The sequence below is a fragment of the Equus przewalskii genome, chromosome 11 (assembly GCF_037783145.1).
Source record: "Equus przewalskii isolate Varuska chromosome 11, EquPr2, whole genome shotgun sequence".
NCBI lineage: Eukaryota > Metazoa > Chordata > Mammalia > Perissodactyla > Equidae > Equus > Equus przewalskii.
The window spans coordinates 19,924,089-19,949,971 of NC_091841.1; the positions used below are offsets into that span (position 1 = coordinate 19,924,089).

General features: G+C 37.8%; 2 protein-coding genes across 2 annotated transcripts; one reads left to right on the top strand and one right to left on the bottom strand.

Annotated features, from left to right (window-relative positions):
* The first annotated feature begins 6,446 nt into the window (after positions 1-6,446).
* Positions 6,447-7,391, top strand: LOC139074595 (olfactory receptor 10W1-like). Its single transcript, XM_070566052.1, has one exon. It carries the CDS (start codon positions 6,447-6,449, stop codon positions 7,389-7,391), a length of 945 nt encoding a protein of 314 aa, XP_070422153.1.
* Positions 7,392-23,448: 16,057 nt separating this feature from the next.
* On the bottom strand, positions 23,449-24,453 carry LOC103560507 (olfactory receptor 1S1-like). The gene has a single exon (XM_008534637.2). It carries the CDS (start codon positions 24,451-24,453, stop codon positions 23,449-23,451), a length of 1,005 nt encoding a protein of 334 aa, XP_008532859.2.
* Between the last annotated feature and the right edge of the window lie 1,430 nt (positions 24,454-25,883).

Here is a 25,883-nt window from a genome sequence, read left to right on the forward strand (position 1 = left end):
TTCAAGTGGTTCTTAACTGGGGGTAATTTTGCTTCCAAGGGAAACATTTGGCAATGTCTGGAGATATTTTTCATTATCACAACCAGTGGGTTGGGGCTGGAGCTCCTGGATGAATCCAGGATGCTGTAAATATACTATAGTGTAAAGGACAGCCCCTTACAATAGAATTATCCAGCCCAAGATGTCAACAGTGCCCAGATTGGAAAACCCTTTTCTTATACATACAATATACATACAAGTTGAGGAAAAAGAGACTTGGTCCTTGCCTTCATTGAGCTTACACACTACTAGGGGAGATAGAAGTTAATCAAACAGCACACAAATACATGAAAAATTGTAGCAGTGATAGTTGCAATGATAGAGGGGTGCATGAGATTCCAAAAGACCATTCCAAAAAGTGCTTTGATCCTGACATGACCAGGGTCAAGGAAATCCTCCATGAGGAAATTATAATAGAACTGGGATGGAGGATAAGACAAAGGATCTACTTCAGTAAAGAGAAAAGAAAAAGAGCATTCCAAGCAGAGTGAACAGCAGGTGCAAAGACCTAGTGGTGGGAGAAGCATGATGAGAAGGGACTTCAAGAATGACAAAGTTGCTGGAACAAAGAGTCAAGAGGAGGCTAAAAGTCAGTATGGGTCAGACTTTATGTGGCCTTGAAAGCAATATCATGGATCATCTTTGTCATAAATGTCAGATTTTACTTTCTCTAAAGATTAATTAAGAGCAATGTGGCTGTATGAAGCTTGATGTAGAGGAAAAATAACATGCTTTAGAGTCAAGCAAACTTTACCTCAGCTGCTTGCCACATCTATTCTTAGGCAAACTACTCAAATTCCATCAATCTTTTTTACCTTTGATTTTTACATGTACAATAGGGATAACACTCACTTTGCAGAGTTCTTATAAGGATTAAATAATATAATATGACAATGGGATACAAATAGTACCTCCTTCTTAGGATTGTTGTGAGGATTAAATCAGTTAATCTAAGTAAGATGTGTGAAATATAGTAAATGCAATGTAAGACTTAGTTATTGTAATTATATAATGCTTGACACGTGGTAGACACTATGTATTTTGCTTCCTACCCTTTCCACTCCATTTTTCCTTCACTTTTAGGCCTTGAAAATACCTCAGAAGTCCCTGAACATCTCAGGTAGCTCAGTCCTTCCTGGTTGTTGGGTTCTGACAGTCCTGCATAGACACACACACACATCAAAAAACATGGATGGTCTTGAGGGCATTATGCTAAGTAAATAAATCAGGCAGAGAAATACAAATACTGTATGGTCTCACTTATATGTGGAATCTAAAAGAACCAAACTCAGAAGCAGAGATCAGATGGGTGAAGGGGTCGGGGGAGTGGATGAATTGAGTGAAGGTAGTCAAAAGGTACAAACTTCCAGTTATAAGACAAATAAGTTCTGGGGATATGATGTAGAACATAATGATTATATTTAATAGTGTCTTGTATATTTGAAAGTTGCTTAGGGAGTAAATCTTGAAAGTTCTTAGCACAGGGAAAAAATTCTAACTACTTGAGGTGACAGATGTTAACTAAACGTATTGTGGAAATTCTTGCACAAAATATACATGTACTCAATCATTATGTTATAGAGCTTAAACTTATACAATGTTATATATCAATTATATCTCAATAAAACTGGAAAAAAATGTTTGAAAGGTTAAAAAATTACTATATTAATCACTCTAGGCTTACACAGAGGACCTGCCTTTGAATGAATGGGATTTTGGGTGCATGTATTCACATACAGACATATAAACATGTATATACACATGACCAACCAACACTTTTTCAAGGAATAAGCTAATTTGCTAAGACCTGTGGGAATGTCTCCACTTGAGGAGAGTTAAACAGAGAAAGATGCCATGGATGAGGTGAAGCACTTGGTAAGTATTCATTGAGGCTCATTTAAGTAAAGAGCACTATGCTAGGTCCCATGGAAGCTAGATGAAACATAAAATATGGTCTCAGCTCTCCAGGGCAATAATTTGAGACTTTGTCTGAACTCAACTATGACAGTCTGGTGGGAGTAAACTCCCTGAAACAGAAGGGTCAAATGATTTAGATTAGGGAACTTCATATTTCTCAGGAAATTATTTTGAGCACTGAGAATGTTGATAAAGGGTTAAATGCTGATCTGTACTTTGACAAGCTTACTCCAGACCTTCCACTGGCAAAGGATGCCTTGTAGACAGACAGTTTTCGTTTGGACTAATCATCTGGTAGCAGGGGAGAAGATCAGCAATCACCATGCTACCTTCTTCTGGGAGATGGAACTTGTGAGACAAGACCCCAGATAGCAAAACAATTTACTCCTTCCATGGTTTTTTGTTAGGGAAGGTTACATAAAGTCTCAATCCTACTGGGTACTCTCTCCAGGTTCGTGCTCCTCCCTTCTCTATCCACCAGAGCAGTCAGATATCACCTGATAGGTCCTGTCTTTCATGAATATAACTGAGAAGGCTGGCTCAGTATACTCCCCTCTCTTCTCATGATAAAGGTAAGAGAAAGTGTTTTTCTACCTCCTTCTAGATTTACAATACACCAGGCAATTGCTGACACTGAGATAGGAAAGCAGGTAATGACTTTACAAGTAGAAACTCCAGGATTTCAGAACCAGTTAAGCCTACGAATTATGGTGTTTCTCTCAATTCACTTGGAAATGCAATTCTGATTAAAATGATAGTAACTAATCTCAGTGTAAAAAATATTGAGAGAATGACTAATATAAATTTAGAAAAGGTTTAAGGGTTAATAAAAACCCTTTTCTCATGAGGTACCTCATTCAATCCTCTGCTATGAAGCAGATATTATTATCATCCCCTTAATAAATTAAAAAAAAACAGGGAAGAATTACCATTTGTTATGCAACTTAATAGGTTTCCTACAACAAACCGAGTTTTCTAAATACTTTGTCTCATCTAATCAACATCACAACTTCATTAGGTAAGTATTACCATTGACACCTTTTAAACATGAAGAAACAGAAATTAATGTTAGATGATCTGCTCAGGCAACAATGCTGTTAATGATAGGTTGATATTCTACCTTGGGTCTGTTATTGCCAAATCCACTAACCCTCTTTTTCAACACAATGCTAACTAGACAATTAGAGAGCTGCTCCAGCCTAGACTGTGGATTTCGAGAACATACACTGATTATGTTTTTCATGGCATTCTTGGCAGCTGGATAAGTAAGAAGGAAGATGAGTATATGAGGTGGGATGTGACTTGAAGGCAGTGAGATGGGTGTGACTATATGAACAGATGCCAGCCTGGGTCAGATTTCTGGGGATGATGTTGGCGTGCTGTAATCTTGTCTTTGTCTATGCAATATATTTAGTAACAACCTGCAATAGCAGGTTGATGATATGCTGATACAGTATTTCACTCTCTTGAAACCATAAAAACACTGTTCCTCTGTTCAGAATATGGACCCCACTACTTTGCCTACCTCTCTTCTTCTAGTTAATTTCCACTTTTTGGATCTGAACTTAAATATTTCTTCCTTTAGGAAATCTTTTCAAAATCTAGTAACTGCAAACTATGCAATAGCTCCATGTTGCACAGTCTTATAACACACTATTTTTATTTACAACACTCAACCACAGTTTTAATTTTGTATACATGTCAGGCTGCCTAACTAACAGGGTCTCTCTCTCAATTGGATGTATAGCCACTTGGGCACAACTGTGCTATTTTGATCATCATTGTATGTGGTGCTTGGCACTTAATTAATAGAAAATAAATGTGAGTGACTTCAGGAAGGATAGTTAACATGTGGATTCACAGATTAAAGATTTTTTTAAATGTCAATCTCAATAGACTTGAGCAATGGACCAATGTTAAAAGAGTGATGGGGCATGTTCTGCTTCACTAAAAATGAAAAAAATGATTAGAGCTTTAGCATCCAGGGAGCTGCATGTCAGTCCAAGTAAGAGAAGACTATCAAAACAATCAAACGCAAGCTCATGAATTAATCTGATTTTGATTAGATTTAAGAAATTGACTTCCAATGAACAGAGTGGTGATACGCAGATCTTTTTATAGTCAACCACTCCTTCGATCTGTCCCATATAGTACACATTTAAGTAAGGTACTTAAAACGAGAGCATTTCCAGAGCTAAAATTGTGAGACATTAAAACTATGTCATGTGAGTAATAGCAAAAGGAAATTTGGAAGAAAACTTGAGGCTGTATGATAAGAGTTCTTTTGTTCTTGAAGTATTTCATGTCAAAATGCCCCATTTCTGTTTAAAACAGAATGAATACGTAGAAGTTGCACAGAAGCACATTTCAGCCATCACAAGAAGGAAATTTAAGAGAACTGTGTCATCCAGCAATGGAGCAAGCAAGTCAGGAACTAATGAGTTTCTCTAGGCATTGAAGATGACTTGCTGTTCAGATACAGTATTGCAGATTCAAGTATTCAATAGTAGACTAAACTAGGCAAATTCTGAGATCCTTTCCAGTGCTAAGAATTCATGATCCTGGATAACTTTATTATAAATATTTTAGTATAAATCCTGGGGAGCACCAATAAGATGATATGAGTGTGACGGACTATAATAAAATTCTCAGAAGTCATTGTTATCATACAGGTTTCAAAGTTCTTCATCATAATATAGGTGGTAGACTAGCTTCAGATGTCTGTTTGCTGTAGTCTTCCATATGACGTATCCATGGATGACAGGATTTTTTCCATAGTGGAGCCCAAATTTTGGAAGTGAAGTTGTTTTCCATAAGGGCTCTTGAACAAGAGATTTGATTATGAAACAATCTTAAAAGTGAAAAAAAGTGTATTATTTATGTTTTAACAGTATATTCATCCATACAACATTTATCTATTGAATATCTATAATTTGTACAATGTTAAGCTTAGTGGTATAGAGAGATAAAAATATAAATAAGGAAGGATGGCTGTCCTTGAACTTACAAATAATAGTGATGGTTATCTGTTATTTTGCCGCTATAACAATGGAGAAGGCATTGTGGTAGATATTTTACATTACGATCTCATTTAATCCTCACAACAACCCTTATAACAAAGTAAAATATTACCTCCATTTTTCAAATACAGAAACTGGGGCTCAGGGAAATTATATATTTCCTAACATCGCAGGATTATTCAAACCACATCATTTAATTTCAAAACTGATTTCACATCAATACATTACCCCTCATCTGCATATTATAATACAATGTTGAATATTCTCAGTGAAATTAGAAATAACTCAAAGCATTATTGAAATTTAGAATAGGAAAACAGAATGAACAAAATGGACGGTGCTTGTTAGCTGTTAGAAAAGCAACAGAGAGCCATTCATACCTTAAGTGCTCTTAATATTTAGGACAGCCTCTAATCGCATTTCTTTTTATGCTTATGACACTGAGGTGGGTCTGTGTGAATGATTTTTACTGGAAGTCATGCTTCTGAATGAAGATTCTTCTTCAAAGCTCATAATAAATATTAAAATTGAGCAGGCTGAAACAAGGTTACTCATTTCCTATTTTCCACTTTCTTGAATATGAGTTGGTCTTGGAAAAGAAGTGGAATTAATGCTCTTTGAGAGTTATGTATGTTCATTAGAAGATTTTCAAGAAAACTAGATGGCTTGCCCTGAATTTCACTTTAGCTCCTTAGAAGAGAAGAGAAATAAATGGAGACTGGCTTGGGCTTTCCTATTCATCCAAAACACACAGGAAGGATTCTTAGATCTCCCACAGCTTATGATTCCATATTTTCCAAACCCCCACAAGCCTGGAGGAACCCTATGATAAAACTCTCTGCTTCATTCAAGTCCTACACTTATCCTGACTTGATATGGATAGAAAACTCAGAAGTCAGGAGGGCTTTTGCTGAGGCTTATCCCTGACACTGTCAATCACAGCCCTCTGTCAGCTCTTTGCCCATGTGCATTGTTTTCTTTCTTCATTTTCCATCATATCATTAGCTTTTCAGTGTTACATCCATATCCCTGAGTCAATACCTCAGGAGGCATTGTATGTAAATAAATATATGAATGAATGAAAGAAGGAATGAATAGCTTCTCGTTCTCACCTAAGACCCCTGGTCTCAAGAATTTTTTGACATGTTCTTGTGAATTTACTGAAAGAATTTAATTTTCAATCCACTTCTACTGAAAATAGCTCTGAATTCCACAAATTTCCTCTTCTTCTTTTCCTCAAAATATTTCTATATAATTTAGCCCAACTCTTAGCAGTTAGAAATTAAGTTGTAAATATTTACATAAAGACACTTGGTAAAAGGGGAAGAAAAAAAATTAGTTCTAATTCTTCTCATTTCTAATTCCAGCTCTGATTAGATTATATCATGGCTCAGAGTTTGAACTGATATATTGTCAGTCTGATTCATCTTTCATTCTTGTAACTCTCAGCAGAGAAAAGCTGTTAGCTCAATGGCCTGGGAAAATCGCTCACTGTTGATGGAATTCGTGTTCCTGGGCTATCCCTCCAACCCAGAGGTGTGTATACTGTTCTTCCTTGGAGTCAGCCTGGCCTATACATTGATCATCTGTGGGCATGTCCTCATCTTGGTGGCCATCCAGACAGAAGCACGCCTACACACACCCATGTACTATTTCCTGGGCAGCCTCTCAGCAGTAGAAATATGCTACACTGCTGTGGTGGTGCCTCATATCCTGGCCAACATCCTTCAGCCAGAGAAGACCATCACCCTCCTGGGCTGTGCCACTCAGATGATTTTCTTCATAGGACTTGGCAGTGCCGATTGCTTCCTCTTGGCTGCCATGGCTTATGACCGGTATGTTGCTATTTGCCACCCTTTGCAGTACCCTCTCATCATGACTTTAACTCTTTGCATTCATTTGGTTGTGGCCTCTGTGGTCATTGGCTTGTTCCTCTCCTTACAACTTGTGGCCTTCATCTTCTCTCTGCCATTCTGCCGGGCTCAGAGCATTGAGCACTTCTTTTGTGATGTGCCACCAGTGATGCATCTTGTTTGTGCCAACAGCCACATCCATGAGCAATCGGTGCTGGTGGCAGCCACACTAGCTGTTGCTGCACCTTTCTTCCTCATTACCACCTCCTACGCCTTCATTATGGTCGCTGTGCTCAAGATCCACTCAGCAGCTGGCCGCCACCAGGCTTTCTCCACCTGTTCCTCCCACCTCACTGTGGTCCTGCTTCAGTATGGCTGTTGTGCCTTCATGTACCTGCGTCCCAACTCCATCTACTACCCCAAGCAAGATCAGTTCATCTCGCTGGTATACACATTGGGAACTCCACTGCTCAATCCACTTATCTACACCCTGAGGAACAGTGAGATAAAGGGGATCCTAGGAAGATGTCTTACTAGGAATTATCTCTTCCAGAACAACTAGGGGAGAATATAACCTATCAGGCAAGGATTTTGTTCCAGCTCATTCAAATCCACATGCAACTGGGATTTCTCTCAGCTGCTGTTAAAACTGATCTTAAGAAAATGTATAAATTATCTGAATACTACTTAGCTGGATGTGCCAGAGACCTTTAAAATGTCTCCACCATTTTACTCAGTAATTTCTCTTCTAGAAGAGAAATTAACAAATGAGTGCAACCCGATAGAAAGTGACAAATATAAGACTGCATCTCAGGTATCAGCTGGAAACAGATGATTCATTCAATATATTTTAACTGAAAAAATAATAAAGGGATTATATGCAGAGGTATGAATAAGGGAACCAATTATAGGTGGCAGTGTACTGACACACTAGCAAAAGCCGGAAGCTGTTATGACCCCTAGACCTCACAGGCATAAGAGAGTACAGTATTATCAGAGACAAATGAGAGCTAGATTTATTGGTAGCAAATGTGGCTTTAGGGAAAAAAAAGCAACTATTGACAGAACTATGGCCATGCAAGGAGAAAGCAGGAAGATAAATACTCCAATCTCTCTCTACTTACCCTCCCATTTTTTCCCTGTCTCCAGTTGGCTAAACCCAACTGGAAGCAAGAAGGCAGAGTAGACTAAATGAGTCAGTTCTCATAATTGAGCCTTTTGGGACAGGACACGGCAGAAAAGAATGCTGAGTGTGGAGGGCAAACAGAATAATCAGAATAGGATTTATTATTACAGCATTTTATGCAAAAATATGTTAACAATCCAATTTCCCCATAATAAAGTATTTGCGAAACAATTATTGTATGAAAGAATATTATGCAAACTTAAATTTATGTTTCAAGTGCTTAACATTAATTAAGTGCTTACTGTGCACAATAAATATATATATATATTCTCTTAATCTTCAAAACTCCTATGAAGTGAGACTGTTATTATCCTATTTCCAGTGATGGAACTGAGTCACAGAAAGTTTAAGTAATTGATGTGAGGTCACGTAGCAATATGTGATGGAGTTGGAATTTGAAATTTGAATACAGTGACTCCAACTTCAGAGGCAACATTTATTTGCATTTCCCTGATAAAATGATAATGAATATCTTTTCATAGGCTTACTGGCTGTCTGGATATCTTGTTCTGTGAAGTAGTACTTTAAGATTTTGCCAATTTTAATTGGGTTGCTTAACTTTTCTGAGTTTATTATATATTCTAGATGTAATCCCTTTCTCAGATATTTTTATTGTTAACATTTTCTTCCTAATTTTGACTTATACTTCTCATTGATGTTTTTTGATGAGCAGAATTATTTTTTAAAAGAAGTCTAATATATCATAATTTTACTTTATGTTAATGACTTTTGGGTCCTATTTAAGAAATGCTTGCCTTCCTCAAGTTTGTGAAGATATTTTCCTATGCTTTCTTCTAAAAACTTTATAGTTTTAGCTAACACATTTATGTCTGTGACCTATTACAAATTAATTTTTACATGTATATAAACTAAGGGTCAATGTTTATATTTTCCATATTATATATAGTTGTTTTAGTGCCAGTTATTGAAAATATTTTTGTTTCCTTGTTGAATTCGTTTTGTACCTTTGTGGAAAATCAATTGAAGTGTGTGTGTGTGTGTGTTTAATTCTCAAACCTCTATTCTGGTCCACTAATAAATTTTTTATCCTTATGTAGTATCAAGGGTCTTAATTATTGTAAATTTTTATTATGTCTTGAAATCTAACAGCATAAGCCTTCCAAAATTGTTCTTCATTTCTTTGATTATCTTGCTATCCTGAGTCATTTTTATTTCTTTCTAAAATTTATAAACAGAAGTCAGGAGATCTTATTTTCGACTACATTGATTCTTTAAAGATCAGTTGAATATAATTAATATATTAATATTGAGACTTTTAATCCATAGACTTGGTGTGTTCTTTATTTATTGGTCTCCTTAATGTTTCTTAGTACTGTTTTATAGTTTTCTGTACAAATATATTTCATATTTTTTCATTAAATTTATATGTAAGTGGTTGTAATAGTTTTTTAATGTTGTTGTAAATGTTTTTCTTATTTTAATTATCAGTTATTTTCTATCAGTATATAAAATTACTACAAACGTATCCATTGACCTAGTATCCATGACTTAGATAAACTCACTTATTAGTTCTAGTCATCTGCAAATTCTCTAAGATTTTCTATTTACGAGATCAAATCATCTGTAAATAAAAATAATTGTATTTCTTCCTTTTGAAGTTTATTATTATTGTAGAGCACCCCCACCTAAGAATCTTGCCTTCTGCTATCTATGCCCTTATGTATAACCCTCCCACAAAGATTCTGAATTTGAATTGTCCAGTGTGACATCAGCAAATGTGGTGAGAATAAAGGCTTGATAAGCACTTGCACATTGGAGCTTGCCTTGTTTGAATCATGAGACACTATGCCATAAATTAAGAAAGGAAAGACTATGTTGAGTGAGAGGCCCGACTGCCCTTGGCAAACTCTCTTTTCTAGAATCTCAACTTTATACAGAGAGGAAGCAAGCTAAGAAAGCTACTCAGCGCAAACATGTGCCAATTTTTGTATAAGTGGAAGAAATTCTCACAGAACACACCCAGGGAGTAGAGCCAATATCTACAGATCACAAAGGATTAGGAGACCAGCCCCAGAGAGAATAACTGGGCTGTCATAAACGAATGTTCCTTACTGCTAGTAGAGGACCCTGACAATGTGCCCAATTAAATTCAGAATCGCTATGGACTAGTGACTACTATGTGCCTTCTATTCCCCCTCTTTTTTAATGGCAGTGTCTACTATGGTTCAAATTGGGAACTGATGTTAAATACAAGAGCCAGAATTTTGAGTCTGGATTGTAATTTTTATTGTTGAGATTTTTTTTATAACACAACATATGTTTTATTGTGATATATCATGTGAAAAGAATGTGCTTTGAAAAGAATACGCATCCTGTAAATGTTGAGTGAAGTCAATTAGGTTAATGTAGCTAATAGTGTGATTCGAATCTTCTATCTCTTTATGTAGTTTTTCTACTTGTGTTACCGATTGCTGACAGAAGTGGGTTAAAGTCCACAACTGTGACTGCAGATTTGTAAATTTCTCCCTTTAGTTCTGACAATTTTTGTTTCTTGTATTTTGAAGTATTTATTATATGTGTACATATTTAGCATTGTTATAATCTTGTTAACGGTTTAACCATTTTATCATTAAGCAATGTTCTTTTTTTTTTATTTTGCTGATAATATCCCTGGTCCAGAAACCCACTTTGTCTGATCTTAAATTACCCACGTTGTCTTTTTTATGATTAACATTTGCATGAAACGTGCTGTTCTTCCCTTTAATTTCTACCTATATTTTCTCATACATAAGGTGTGCCTCTTGCAAAAAGCATATAGTTCATACTTTTTCTTGTTAATCCAATTTGATTGGAGTGTATACATACCATCTTCCCATATGTTTTTTATTCATCGTTTCTTTTCTTTGTTCTTTGGTTTCTCCTTCCCAGCCTCTTTTTGAATTTATAGAACTTTTTAAAATTCTATCAGCTTTATAGCTATATTTTTATTGAGGTTATGATAGTTTACAACATTGTAAAATTTCAGTTGTACATTATTATTTGTCACTTATCTTATAGGTGCACCTCTTCACCATGATTTGTGCCCACTGACCACCCTCCTTCCTCCAGTAACCATTAAATAGCTCTCTTTGTCCGTGTGTTTGTTTATCTTCCACATATGAGTGAAATCATACAGTGTTTGTCTTTCTTTATGTGGCTTATTTTGCTTAACATAATACCCTCAAGGCCCATCCATGTTGCTGTGAATGAGACGGTTTTGTCATTTTTTTATGGTTGACTAGTATTCCATTGCGTGTGTGTGTGTGTATATATATATATGTGTGTGTGTATCTATATATATATATACACACCATATCTTCTTTATCCAGTGATCAGTTGAAGGGCACTTAGGTTGCTTCCACATCTTGGCTATTGAGAATAATGCTTCAATGAACACAGGGGTGCATAAGTCTCTTTGAATTGCTGATTTCAAGCTCTTTGGATAGATATCCAGTAGTAGGATGTCTGGGTCATATGTTATTTCTATTTTTAGTTTTTTGAGAAATCTCCATACTGTTTTCTATAGCGGCTGAACCAGTTTGCATTCCTACAAGCAGGGTATGAGTGTTCTCTTTTCTCCACAATCTCTCCTATATTTGTTATTTTTTGTCTTGGTTATTATAGCCATTCTAACAAGTATGAGGTGATATCTTAGTGTAGTTTTGATTTGCATTTCCATGATGATCAGTCATGTTGATCATCTTTTATGTGCCTATTGGCCATCTGTATATCTTCTTTGGAGAAATGTCTGTTCATATCCTCTGCCCATTTTTTGATCAAGTTGTTTGATTTTTTTGTTGTTGAGTTGTGTGATTTCTTTATATGTTATGGAGATTAACCCTTTGTCAGACATATGGTTTGCAAATATTTTTTCCCAGTTGGTGAGTTGTCTTTTTGCTTCAATTCTGTTTTTCTTTGCCTTGTAGAAGCTCTTTAGTTTGATGAAGTCCCACTTGTTTATTCTTTTGTTTCCCTTGTCCAAGAAGACACGATGTCCAAAAAGATCCTTTTAAGACCGATGTCAAAGAGTGTACTGCCTATATTTTCTTCTAGAAGATGAGGTCCCCGTACTATTATTGTATTGTTGTGGATATCTCCTTTTTAGGTTCATTAATAGTTGCTTTCTGTACTTTGGTGCTCCTGTGTTGGGTGCATATATATTTATAAGTGTTATGCCATCTTGGTGAAGTGTCCCTTTCATCATTATATACTGCCACTCTTTGTCTCTCTTTACCTGTTTTGTCTTGAAGTCTACTTTGTGTGATATGAGTATGTGACACCTGCTTTCTTTTGTTCACTATTAGCTTAGAGTATCGTCTTCCATTCCTTCACTCTGAATCTGTGTTTGTCTTTGGGGCTGGGATCTGTTTCCTAGAGGTAGCATATTGTTGGATCTTGTTTTTTAATCCCTCCTGCCACTCTGTGTCTTCTGATTGGAGAATTCAATCCATTTACATTTAGAGTGATTATTGATATGTGAGGGCCTAATGCTGTCATTTTATCACTTGTTTTCTGGTTCTCCTGCATTTCCTTTGTTTTCCGTTCCATGTATTTCAGACTACCAATTGTTAGGTAGTTTTCTATGCTGGTATTCTTGGTTTTCTCCTTATTTATAATTTGTGTCTCTGTTCTAATTATTTGTTTAGTGGTTATCATGTAGTTTGTATAAGAAATCTCATAGATGAGATAGTCCATAAGGTCGTCCCTTGTTTCCTTAGACTAAGCCAGTTCCATCCTTTTCCTCTTCTCCTTCTAAGTTGTTATTGTCACATCTCTTCTTGGGTTGTGAGCTTTTGGTTAAAATGACAAAATTTTATTTATTCTTGGTCTTTTCTTTCCCTTTCCCTTTAATGTTATAATTAAGCATTTGCTAACCTGTTCTGATGGAGAGCTGCAATTTTCTGATTTTGTCTATCTACTTATCTCCTTACTCAGGGTTTTGTAACTCCTTTCCTTTTTGTCCTCCAGGTATGAGGGCCTTCCTAAGGATTTCTTGTAACAATGAACTCCCTTAAATTTTGTTTATCTGGGAAAGTTTTATTTCTCCATCATATTTGAAGGATATTTTCCCTGGATAGAGTATTCTGGGCTGACAGTTTTTGTCTTTCAGACTTTTGACTTTATCATTCCATTCTCTCCTAGCCTGTAAGATTTCGGCTGAGAAATCTGCTGACAGCCTGATGGGGTTCCTTTGTAGATTATTTCTTTCTGCCTTGCTGTCCTTAATGCTTTTTCTTTGTCTTTGACTTTTGCCAGTTTTACTACTATATGTCTTGGAGTTGGTCTTTTTACATTGACAAAGTTTGGGGATCTATTGGCTTCTTTCACATGGATTTCAAACTCCATTCTCAGGTTTGGGAAGTTTTCAGCTATTATTTCTTTGAAGAAGCTTTCTTCTCCTTTTTCCTTCTCTTCTCCCTCTGGGATACCTATAATCCTTATGCTGTATTTCCTAATTGAGTTGGATGTTTCTTGGAGAGTTTCTTCATTTCTTTTTAGTCTTACTTCTCTCTCCTCCTCTATCTGAAGCCTTTCTATATTCTTATCTTCCTGACTGCTAATTCTGTCTTCCATAATATCAGCCCTACTGTTCAGGGATTCCAGACTTTTCTTAATTTCATCCATTGTGTTTTCTGTCTTCAACATTTCTGATTGATTCTTCTTTATAGTTTCAAGCTCTTTTGTGACATAGCTCCTGAACTAGTTCAATTGTCTATCTGTATTCGCTTTTAACTTGTTGAGTATTTAATGATAGCTATTTTGAATTCTTTGTCATTTAAGTTATAGATTTCTGAGTCTTCAGGATTGTTTTCTGGGTACTTGTCATTTTCCTTCTGTTCTGGAGATTTAATGTATTTTTTCCTACTGGTAAATGCCATGGATTTATGCCTCCACATAGAGATAGAATTTGGTTACTGATTCCACTTGCTGTCATTTGGGGGAGGGGGCAGGAGCTTGTAATCTGCACCCATAAGGGTCCCCATCAGCTGTTCCTGATTGAGTCTCAGCCACTCCTTGTATTACAGGAACCCTGTGGAATCTCCCACCAACTCTGGGAACAATCACATGGAGGATCTGGGTTGCTGCCGCCTGCTCCCATAGACTGCCTAAACTTACTACCCCCTTGGGGACTGCAGCAGTGTCATAGGCTTTTGAGACAACCAGGAGCTTGTTTACCCAGACTTGTGGCTCCACCGCCCTCTGGTCCTAGGTTGTACCAGCTGTTGTGCTAGGTGGATGGGGCCTTCCCACTGGGTCTGATCCTGTGACACTCCCTGGGACTGTGGTGGAATTGTGGACTCTCCCATTGGTGGAGAGAGTGATCGCACAGGGGCTCAGGGCTACTGCTGCTTGCTTCCACAGTCCCACCAGTCATACTGCTCCTTTGGAGCTGCTGTGCTACTGTGGACGTTTGCGGTTCCAGGGACACTTTGGCCTGTGCTGCAGATACACTGCTGTCTGTTCCTAGGTTTCACCAACCTTTGAACTTAGTGGGTGGGGTCTCTCCACTAGGACCAAGCTTAGTCTCTCCCTGGGGCCATGATGGGACTGTGGGTTTTCCTCCTGGACAAAGGAATGATCACACTGGGGCTCAGGGTTGTCACTACCCACTCTCTTAGTCCTGCTGGGTCTCACTTGTCCCTTCAGGGCCACAGCAAATCTATGGGCATTTAAGGCAGCTAGGGGTTTGTTCACCCAGACTCTCAGCTGTGCTACATCTGCTCCTAAGTCACACCAGCCTTTGTGCTTGGTGGCTGGGGCCTCCCCACCAGATCTGAGCCCAAGTCACTCCCTGGGGTCTCAGTGGGACTGTGGATTTTCCCAGTGGTCCAAAGAGCAATAATGAGTGGCTCAGGGCTGCAGTCACCTGTCTCCACAGTTGCACTGAGGCACACACCTACCCTTGGGGTTGCAGTGGTACTATGAGTGCTTCAGCCAAGAGAGCAGTTGCTCACGGGTACTGGGCTGTCTTGGGGCTGGAGAGTTCTCATCTACCTCTACCTCCTCGCCAGGGGTAGTCCATCCACCTTCCAATGTATAGCAACACGAGTCTCTCAGGCATCCTGAGGTGCTGTGTGAGTATCCTCTGTTGATCAATGAATGCCCATTTAGTTGTACTTTGAAGGGGGAGAGAGAGAGGGAACCACTTACTCTGTCATGTTGCTGACATCACTCTCCTTAGCTGTATTTTTTGTATCATATTTTGTAGACGCATTCTTATCACTGCCTACCATGAGTTATTATGATATTGCTGCAGTAAATATGTAGGAACTTTGGTATATATAATTCTATTTTCTCCCTCCATATTTATGTTCTTATTGTAACATTCTACTTATACATTCCATCATAGGTGGCATTTTTGTCTTAAATAGACAATAGTTTTTAAAGGAATTCTAGAAGTAGTCTTTTACATTTTTTATTTTAATTTTAAGAATATTTTCTCTGGATATAGAATTATAGGAAATTATATTTTTTTCTTTTATATGTTTAAAGATGTCATTTTACTGTCTACTGGCTCCCATTTTTCTGATGAGAAACTGTTTGTCTTCTTGTGGTTTTTTTTCCCCTATGTGAGAGTAAATTTTTTTTCTCTCTGTTTTTGATGCCCAGCCATATCACTATTAAGAACCTAAGCAGGTGGGGGCTCAATGCATTAAAATAAAATAAAATTGAAACAAGGCTTGAAAATTCCGAGCACACAAAACCAGAATGGCTATGTAATAAACACTGAATCTAGCTTATTTCATGAATGTAAGTGAAACTTAACTTAGATGATTCCTTGTAAATGCCTCTGGTAATCATAAATGAAATTTAAATTATCTTCTTAAAATGGTATAAGATAATCACTTTTACCCAATCCTTTGTCATCTGGAAACTCCCACTGTAATAACAAATCGTTGTAAAAGTTAAACAACTTCCTCATTGTCACTTTATGAGCCATTGTGTAACAACATGCCTCTGAGCTTCTAACCACTTTCAATTTGAAGTCTCCTTGTTTGTGAAGCTTGTTTGCTGCTCAATGAAATATACATATCAAGTAAAGTTATACGAATTTTCTCTTGACAATTTTATTTAATAACACATCACAAATGCAAAATACATTCATCTTACCCCAACATCCCCCAAAACATCAATCCATCACAGCATCAACTCAAGTCCAAAATCTCGCCTAAATATCATTGGCTCAAAAATACCAAACCTCCTCATCTAAACCATCTAAATCAAGTTCTAGATGAGACACTGAGTATGAACCATGCTGGGGCAAATTCCTCTCCATATGTGGACCTGCAAAACTAGAGAACAAGGTATCTGCTCCCAAAATGCAATGATGGGGCAGGCATAGGATAACAGTTACAGATATTTCCATTCAAAAAGAGACAAAATTGGGGTTGGCTCAGTGGCATAGTGGTCAAGTTTGTGTACTCTGCTTTGGTGGCTTGGGGTTTGCAGGTTCAGATCCCGGGTGCTGACCTACACACCAGTCATCAAACAATGCTGTGGCAGTGTCCCACATACAAAGTAGAGGAAGACTGGCACAGATGTTAACTCAGGGACTATCTTCTTGACCAAAAAAAGAAGAGAAAATAGAAGAAATAAAAGAGTTATTGGTCCTAACCAATTATGAAATCAAAGAAGGAAAACTCTATTAGTTTTCAAGGTGGAAATAATCATCTGTAGCTCATAGCCCCACCCTCTGGACCCAAAGTATCACTGTGGTCCAAGGCACCACTCTCTAGGCTCATGGCTCTGCCCCTAGAGCCATCTTTCCTTTTTCACGAAGGACAGCACTTGTCTTCAGTTGAGTAGTTTTATCATCCTATTTCCTGCTTGGAGAATTTTAGGAATTCAACAGCCTTTTCTTTCTTTCTCTCTCTCTCTCTCCCAATCTCTCTCTCTCTCTCTCTCTCCCTTCCTCCCTCCCTTCCTTTCTTTCTTTCTTCCCCCCTTCCTTCCTTCCTTCTTTCTTGTATATTTAATATGATTTTATTTGATTAGCTACTTTTATTTGGTTTAAGCGTAAAGTGTTTATTATCATGTATTCTGTGGTTTCCAAAAATGTTGGAATGGTTAAAAAAGTAGATGAAGCTTCCAGGAACAATTTCTAGTCCCAGCATTTCACCGCTTCTGCCAGAATCAGAAAGACAGCGAAAAACGAAGTTGCTTGCTATAAAACCTTGCCCCCTGAGCTGTGATCCACGTCAGCAAAATGGATGCCTTGCTTCTTGCCATGCTCCCTTCTTTTTCTTTATTGTTTATTGTAGTAAGAACTCTTAACATGAGATATACCCTTTTAATAAATTTCTAACTGTGCAATACAGTATTGTTAACTAAGGTGTAATGTTGTACAAATCTCTAGAATTTATTATCTTGTATTACTGAAACTGTATATCCATTGAATAGCAGCTCCCTATTTCTCTCTGCCCCCAGCCCCTGACAACTACGATTCCACTCTCTGTTTCTACTAGTTTAACTATATTAGATACTTTATATAAGATTCGATTTTCTAGGCATTTCTCTTGCAGTTGTGTTTCCTGCAGTTAGATGGCAGGGGTTGCTGTTAATTTGTTCATAAAACCACAAGTTGGTTTTTACGAGGCATGGCTAACAGAAAAGAATAAGTATAGCATAAAATTCAGTTGACTGTGCTTTGTACAAAATCTCTGAGTTCTCTAAATCTAATGACATTAATTATTGACTAAATACTGTCTTTGCTCATCCAGTCTTAAACATTACTTAAAATTACTTTTGTGTCAGTTTCTCTTTTTAGTTTGTTTTTAGTTTGCCTTGAGGATGTGAATTGTGAATTATTCATCTTTGTAGTCCCAGGGACAACCTTAGAGCCTGGTAAATAGAAGGTTTACAATAGATGTTTATTGAAAACGACAAATAGGAGAATGATTCAAGGAAACAGAAGCATCTAGGTACAGATTTACACTTATCCTCTGTGAAAACTTGTCAAGGTTTTCATAAAAGTTTGTGATCCTCTATTTTCTTAATCAATTGTCTTTTGTGTCTCAAACTCAATTCTAATACACTTTCTTAGGTAAACTTCCAACTGGCATACAAGTTTATTACAAATTGGAAAGGAAGAATTGAAACTGTCACAATGTGCAGATGACATGCTTTTATATATAGAAAACTCTAAAAAATTTACCAAAAAACTTTTAGGAATAGTAAAAGAATACAGGCAAGTTGCAGGACACAAAATCAATATACAAAAATCAGTTGTGTTCATATACACTAAAATTGAAGTAGAAGAAAGAGAAATGAACAATACAATCCCATTTACGATTGCAACAAAAGAATAAAATACCTAGAAATAAATGTAATCAAAGAGGTGAAAGACCTCCACGATGAAAATTATAAAACTTTGTTGAAAGTAATTGAAGAGGACACAAAGAAATGGAAAGATATTCTGTGCCCTTGGATTGGAAGAATTAACATAGTTAAAATGTCCATATTTCCTAAAACAATCTACAGATTCAATGTCACCTTTATCAAAGTTCCATTGACATTTTCACAGAAGTAGAACAAAGAATCCTATAATTTACATGGAACAATAAAAGACTCTGAATAGCCAAAGCAATCTTGAGAAAAAAGAACAAAGCTGGAGGTATCACACTCTCTGAATTCAAAAGATACTACAAAGCTATAGTAACCAAAACAGTATGTTATTGGCACAAAAACAGACACATGGATCAATGGAAGAGAATTGAGAGCTCTGAAATGAAACCACACATCTATGGACAGCTAATCTTCAACAAGGGAGCTGAGAACTTACAATGGAAAAAGGAAAGTCTCTTCAGTAAATTCTGTTAGGAAAACTGCATGGTCACAAGCAAAAGAATAAAAGTAGGGCATTATTTTGCACCATTCACAAAAATTAACTCAAAATGGATTAAAGATTTGAATGTCATACCTGAAACCATAAAACTTCTAGCAAAAAACATAGGCAGTGTGCTCTTCTACATCGCTCTTAGCAGCATATTTTCAAATACCATGTGTGACTGGGCAAGGGAAACAATAGAAAAAAAATAGGCAAATGGGACTACATCAAACTAAAAAGCTTCAGCACAACAAAGTAAACCCTCAACAAAATGAAAAGACAACCTGACAATTGGGAGAAGATATTTGTAAACCATATATCTGACAAGGGGTTAATATCGCAAAGACATAAAGACCTCATACATCTCAACAATAAAAAAACAAACAATCCAATTAAAAATTGGGCAGAAGTTCTGAACAGACATTTCTTCTAAAGATGATACATAGATGACCAATAGACACATGAAAATATGTTCAACATCACTAATCATTAGGGAAATGCAAATCAAAACTACAATGAGGTATTGCCTCACTCTCATTAGAATGGCTATAATTAACAAGACAAGAAATAACAACGTTGTAGAGGATGTGGAGAAAAGAAAACCCTCAACACTGCTAGAGGGAATGCAAACTGGTGCAGCCACAATAGAAAACACTATGGAGCTTCCTTAAAAATTAAGAATAGAACTACCATGTGGTCCAGCTATTCCACTGCTAGGTATTTATCCAAAAAACATGAAAACACAAATGCACAAAGATATATGCACCCCTATGTTCATTGTGGTATTATTCACAATAGCCAAACTTGGAAATGACATAAGTGCCCATCAAGGGATGAATGATTGAAGAAGATGTGGAATATATATCCAATGGAATACTGCTCAGCCATAAAAAGATTAAATTGCCGGGGCTGGCCCGGTGGCCCAGTGGTTAAGTTTGCACATTCTGCTTTGGTGGCCTGGGGTTCCCCGGTTCAGATCCCTGGTGAAGACATGGCACCACTCATCAAGCAATGCTGTGGTAGGCGTCCCACATATAAAGTAGAGAAAAATGGGCAGGATGTTAGCTAAGGCCAGTCTTCCTCAGCAAAAAAGGAGGATTGGCAGATGTTAGCTCAGGGCTGATCATCCTCAAAAAAAAAAATTTAAAAAGTAAAAAAAGATTAAATTGCCATTTGCGACAACATGGATGGAATTAGAGGATATTTTGCTAAGCAAAATAAGTCAGAGGGCGAAAGTCAAATATTGTATAATCTCACTCATAAATATAAGATAAAAGTAACAACAACAACAACAAACAAACACATAGAGATAGACATTGGATTGGTGGTTACCAGAGGGGAAGTGGAGAGGGATGAGCGGAAAAGGAATGACCAGGCAGATGTATATGGTGCTGGATGGTAATTAGCCTTTGAAAGGCGAACATAATGTAATCTACACAGAAATAGAAGTATAATGAAGTACACCTGAAATTTGTTTAATGTTATAAGCCAATGTTACCTTAATTAAAATAACCATAATAAATTTATTAACTAAACTAAAATAAAACAATAAGTGATTTTATTGTTATCTCTCACAGTTCTAGGAGTTGACTGGACTCAGCTGTGCAGTCTTCACTTGGAGTCTCATGTGCTTGCAGTCAGAGTTGAGGCTGGGATCAGCTGAACATTCATTCATTCACAGTTGAGTGACTAGCTGGGAAGACTCAAGATCTGTGAGCTGGAACAGCTGGACTCCTTGGGCATCTCTCTCTAAAACTACATGATCCCTTCACATGGTCTCTCCAGCATGGCTGCTTCAGAGTAGCAAGACTTCTTACATGGCAATTCAAGGCTCCAGAGGTACATGTCCTGAGAGAGAAGTGCTAGGTAGAAGCTGTACTGGCTTTTCTTAGATAGTCTTGGAAATCATGTAGCATCATTTCTTGGCTATCTTATTAGGCAAAGACATCCACAAAGCCCTCCAGGTTCAAAGGGAGGGACACAGACTCCCTTTCTTGATGGTGAAGTGGCAAGTTTCTTCAAGGGAGTGTGAGTTGGAAAACATTGTGCCCGTTTTTGGAAAATACAGTCTATCACAACCACTGATAATATTTTCTTAACGTTCTTCCCATGCATCTCTTTCAGCCTATTCTGTTTAACATCAATGGGTTTTAATGATGCATGCTACTATAAAAACTTCATTGTTCATATTAGATCAAGTATTATATTACAGAAAATGAAACTGAGGTTAGTAACATGGATTGTCACACAACAAGTTAGCTGCAGAGCGGGACCAGATACCAACTCTCTCAATTAGAAACATAGGACTGTCTACTACTCCACGTGGAATAATTAAAGCAGAGCTCCGTGATGTTTCATATTGGAGCTGTGAGTAGAATAGTGTGGATTTTGAGGTCCTTGAGGAAGGCAGGATTGCTAAGAGGCTGGATGGGCAATCCCAATAAAAGCAGGTGGAATGAAAACAAATGAAGTGTAAAAGTTTGAGATATCATAGCAAAAGGAATGTGACTAATTGTATATTTCCTCATAAAGAGGTTGCAATTTTATGTTTATAGAAGAATAGAAGTCATCTTAGACTGGGGACAAATAAACCTAGTTTAGTAAGGCAGGTAGATTGAATTTGGAAGCCAGGGGACACTTACAAAAAAGGGAACACCTTTTTTATTTGAGTGTCTATGATATCCCAAGTGCTATTGTAGTTGTATAATATACATATCCACTAAGCCATAAACACCTTTGGGACATTGGATTATTATTCACGTTTTACAGGTAAAGAAGATGTGTTTCAATGCTCAAGTAGTTTCCCCTAGATCACACAAGTGGATCACAACATGCTGAAAAGACAATATTGAGAACCAGATCTTCTCTCTATGCTACAGTGCAATTGCTAGAAAAATTAGATTCAATAACAAGTAATAGTTTGTTCCAGATATGGAAATACTTAAAAAGAGATTTGGGTAAGGGATAAAGAACACACTCTTGTGGGTAACTACAGAATATTTTTAAGACAGATGTCTGAAAGACGTCACCACCAATCAGTAGGCTTCTAGATTCACAAAGTCCAAAAGCTGGACTGGAGCTCACAGTTCATGTGGTTCAATGATTCTTTAGCACATCAGGGTCACCTGAGGGTTGTTTTCAGAATACAAGTGCCTGATTCCTTCACTAGAGTTCAAGTTTGTAGATCTAGTGTGGGATTTGGAGGAAAGTAATCAAACCAGGTTTGTAGCTTTTTCTCAGCCTCAGAGAAGTCTGATGATTGACCCTTGGTCAAATCCCCCTTGCTACTAATTCAAGATGTTTATAGGTGTACACTGCATCCAAGATACACGGCAGTCCCCCTGAAATGTCTTTGAAGTGACTCGAGCACTTGTACCTGTTTATTAAAATTGGTTATGGAAGAATTTGTAACTGATGTGTAACCTGTATTTTCTGAGAAGCAGCTGCACCAGAAAATAGGTGCTAGTCATCTACCCCCGAGAGGGCTATCAATAAGCAAAGCATAATGCCTAAGGAATACTGGAGGTGGGGTTTCCCTGAACTGAAGTGGTCCACACCCATTGAGCACTCTCTTTCTCATGACCATGCACATCCCAAGCATGGAATGACTGGATATTAGGAAGCTGTGCCTGAGAATCATGAGACTTCTACCATGCTGTCCTTGTGTGTTGTGGGACTGTCCTGTATATATTTTTAAATCTTTCTGAAAGCTTGATTCTTGGCATATCTTGGGAGTTTCATTGTCAAGCTGAACCCAACACCCCTGCAGTTGGCCAAGCAGAGAGGGCCTTGCAGGGTCTGAGGCTGTGAATTTTGAAAAAGTTCCTCCCAGTAATTCTGATGTACAGCCTCTGTTGGAAACAACTGGGACCAATGGCTTCATTTTATAGATGAGAATAGGCTTAAGAATATGGACTGACATGCCTAAAGTCTCACAGCTACTTAGGGACAGAGTCAGAACTAGAACTGATGTCTTTATATGCATTCTTTCTGGTTTTCCATTGAAATACGTTCCAAAATGTGTTTTGCACAACACTCGACCCATGAACACTCTGTGATGAATCAGATTCTGTATGATTGAACAAGTTTAGTTTTGAGAAATGCTGCAGGCCATCTGAACTTTCTGGAGATTTGTACTGTAGTAAAGGCTCTGAAAAGTTGTCTAGGTAAGACATTTTGCTTCATTTAACTCAGAATTACCCAAAACAATTTGAACATTGGCTCCTTCATTTTTACAACTATTAAACATCTCACAGAATAGTACCTTGGCAAAACAAACTTTGAGAAAATCTGACCTAGGTAAATCTAGATTCAATGAAAACCTGTCTTCAAACCTGCAAAAGCTGGACTGTAGGTAAAACATGCACTTATTACTGTCTAAGTTATAATCAATTTGCATCAAAATTTGTAGTAATGTAGGCTATAAAGATGTGAGTTATTGTTGTGACTTAGTATGGGGGTTAGAGTTCTTGTTTCCCAGACCAGAGGTATGTGCAAAAGCCTCAGCTTCTCAGAGGTTGGAATAGGAGGCAGATTTCTGAAAATTAATCAAAAGCTGAAACATCACAACTATGCCACAAACTCTAGGCAGAGTCACCCATCTGGTTATTGGGATGAAAGAAATGTAGATGCCCAGGGCATAAGAAGGAGAAAGCTCTTCCTATTGATGAGCTTTCTCAGGGCACCTTTCATGTCCTTGTTTCTCAGGCTGTAGATGAAAGGGTTTACCATGGGTGTTACCACAGTGAATAGTACTGCGCCAATCTTATCTCTGTCATCAGGGAGCATGGATGAAGGGAAAAAGTAAACCCCTACAATAGTCCCATAGAAGAGCAATACAACTGTCAAGTGAGAGCCACAGGTGGAGAACGCTTTCCACTTTCCCTCTGTGGATGAAATTCTCAGGACAGCTCTGATAATGCAGATGTAGGAGAAAAAGATGAGGGAAATGGGGAAGGTGATGACTAATAGGCCCACGAAGAACAATACAAGCTCATTTATCATTGTGTCTGAGCAGGACATTTTGAGAAGAAGGGCCAAGTCACAGAAGAAGTGTGGGAGAGTACTGCTGTCACAGAAGATCAGGTGAAGGAGCAGAAGGGTGTGTGTCAGGGCAACAATATTACTGAGGACCCATGGAACGACTGTGAGAAAAATGCAGAACCTGAGTTGCATGATGGTCAAATAGTTCAGAGGGTGGCAGATGGCCACAAAACGGTCATATGCCATGACTCCCAAGAGGAAATTGTCAATGTTGACAAACACAATAGAAAAGTACATCTGTGTGATGCAGCTCTCATAGGAGATGGACTGACTGTTGGTATGAATATTCATCAGCATTTTGGGGACTGAAGTAGAAATGGATGAAATATCAGCAAAGGATAGATTGGCAAGGAAAAGATACATGGGGGTGTGAAGGTAAGAATCCAAGCCAATGGCCAGAATGATGAGCCCATTCCCAGCCACAGTTACCAGGTACATACCTAGAAAAAGCACAAAGAGGAGCTGCTGCTGCTCAGGTTGGTTGGAGAGTCCCAGGAGGAGGAATTCAGAGATGGTGGTTTGGTTTCCTTGATGCATGTTTCTGCTGATCTGAAGAAAAGAACACATATCTTCATACCCCAACATGAAGCCCAATACGGTGCCATTTATCTACAGCCATTGCAGGGAGATGGGCACTCCTTCCAGGCTGAAGGGGAATGAAGAATGAAAAAGGACCACTTAATAAGGAACTGCATCAGCAGTGCAGAGATTCATAAAATGTGTTAGAAAGAAAACACAGAGCCAAGATAGATACTTCTCAATGAACAAGTTTTAAACTCTGACATGATTCTGAATGTGTTTTCTATAGTTGGCTCCAAATGTAGTGCAATGCTCCAAATTGAGGGTAAAAGGCAAGATGTACTCCATATTCTAAAGATGCTAGTTACCTCTGAAGAAATTATTTAAAAATGAACAAGCTGGTCCTAAGACCTTTCCCACCACTCCCCTTCATCCTTTAAATCTAAGAGGATTCAAATTTGAGGAGTCATTAAACTGATGAGTTTGGGGAAGCCTATAGTAATACACTATTTTGTGAGTGCTTCTTCCCACTAAATTTGGGGGGAGAGCTCCAAAAGAACTGCTGTTGGAGAAAGTGTACAGGAAAAGGAGAAAAGAATCTTATTTCATTCACTGCTAGATATTAGGTGAATGGGTAAAGTTTTGCAGACACCTAAGAACCTAAAGACTTGTACTTGACTCTCACTTTTAGAGCTGGGAGGCTCACTGGATTAGTTCATTATGGCAGGGACATGAGGAAAGCATGGTAAGGCAATCCTGCATCATCATACATAGAATGGTATGAAAAAGTGAGCTTCCTAAAGACCAAGTAAATGCTACAGGAGATCTTTGTGCTCAAGCTAACTTTTTGAGACTCCAACCAAGGAGTAGCCTACTAGAGTGGAGGAGGCTGTAGCAGTAAGCGGTTATAGATTGGCTCCCTTATGAAAGTGTGATCATAATGAGATGAGGGAGCGAATTCATTGCCCTTGTCAGAGAAATGCTTAATGGACAGTCCCCGAAAGAAGGCCTCTGAAGAATCCAAAATAGTTTCATGGCAGAGCACACCTGTTACACATAACTCACCAACTGCTACTATTCCATGGAAACATACTTGAAGAACTTTTTCCCCTTTCCCCACTCCCATTATTCTTCTCTACAACTGTACATCCCCAAGATTCCTGAGCTCAGGAGGGAGAACACATGATTTGAAGGATGTGAAATTGAAGTTGTAAATTGTGATGGCTTTTGAATACATGGAAGTGGGTCTTTAGTATCAAGGTAAAACTTATTAAAACTAAAAGTGACTGGAAAACTATAGGGACCACTCAAGGTGTCACCCAGAGGCAGGGAAGGATAGTGGACTGAGTGTGGTTTTCCTTGTGGCTTATTGGAAAGAATATTGGCTTGAGAGTCAAGATGTTTTGGTTCCTGTCTTTCTACTCTCCTTGCATCATCTCCCTCTCACTTTTTTCTCTCTCTTCTACTTATCTCCAAAA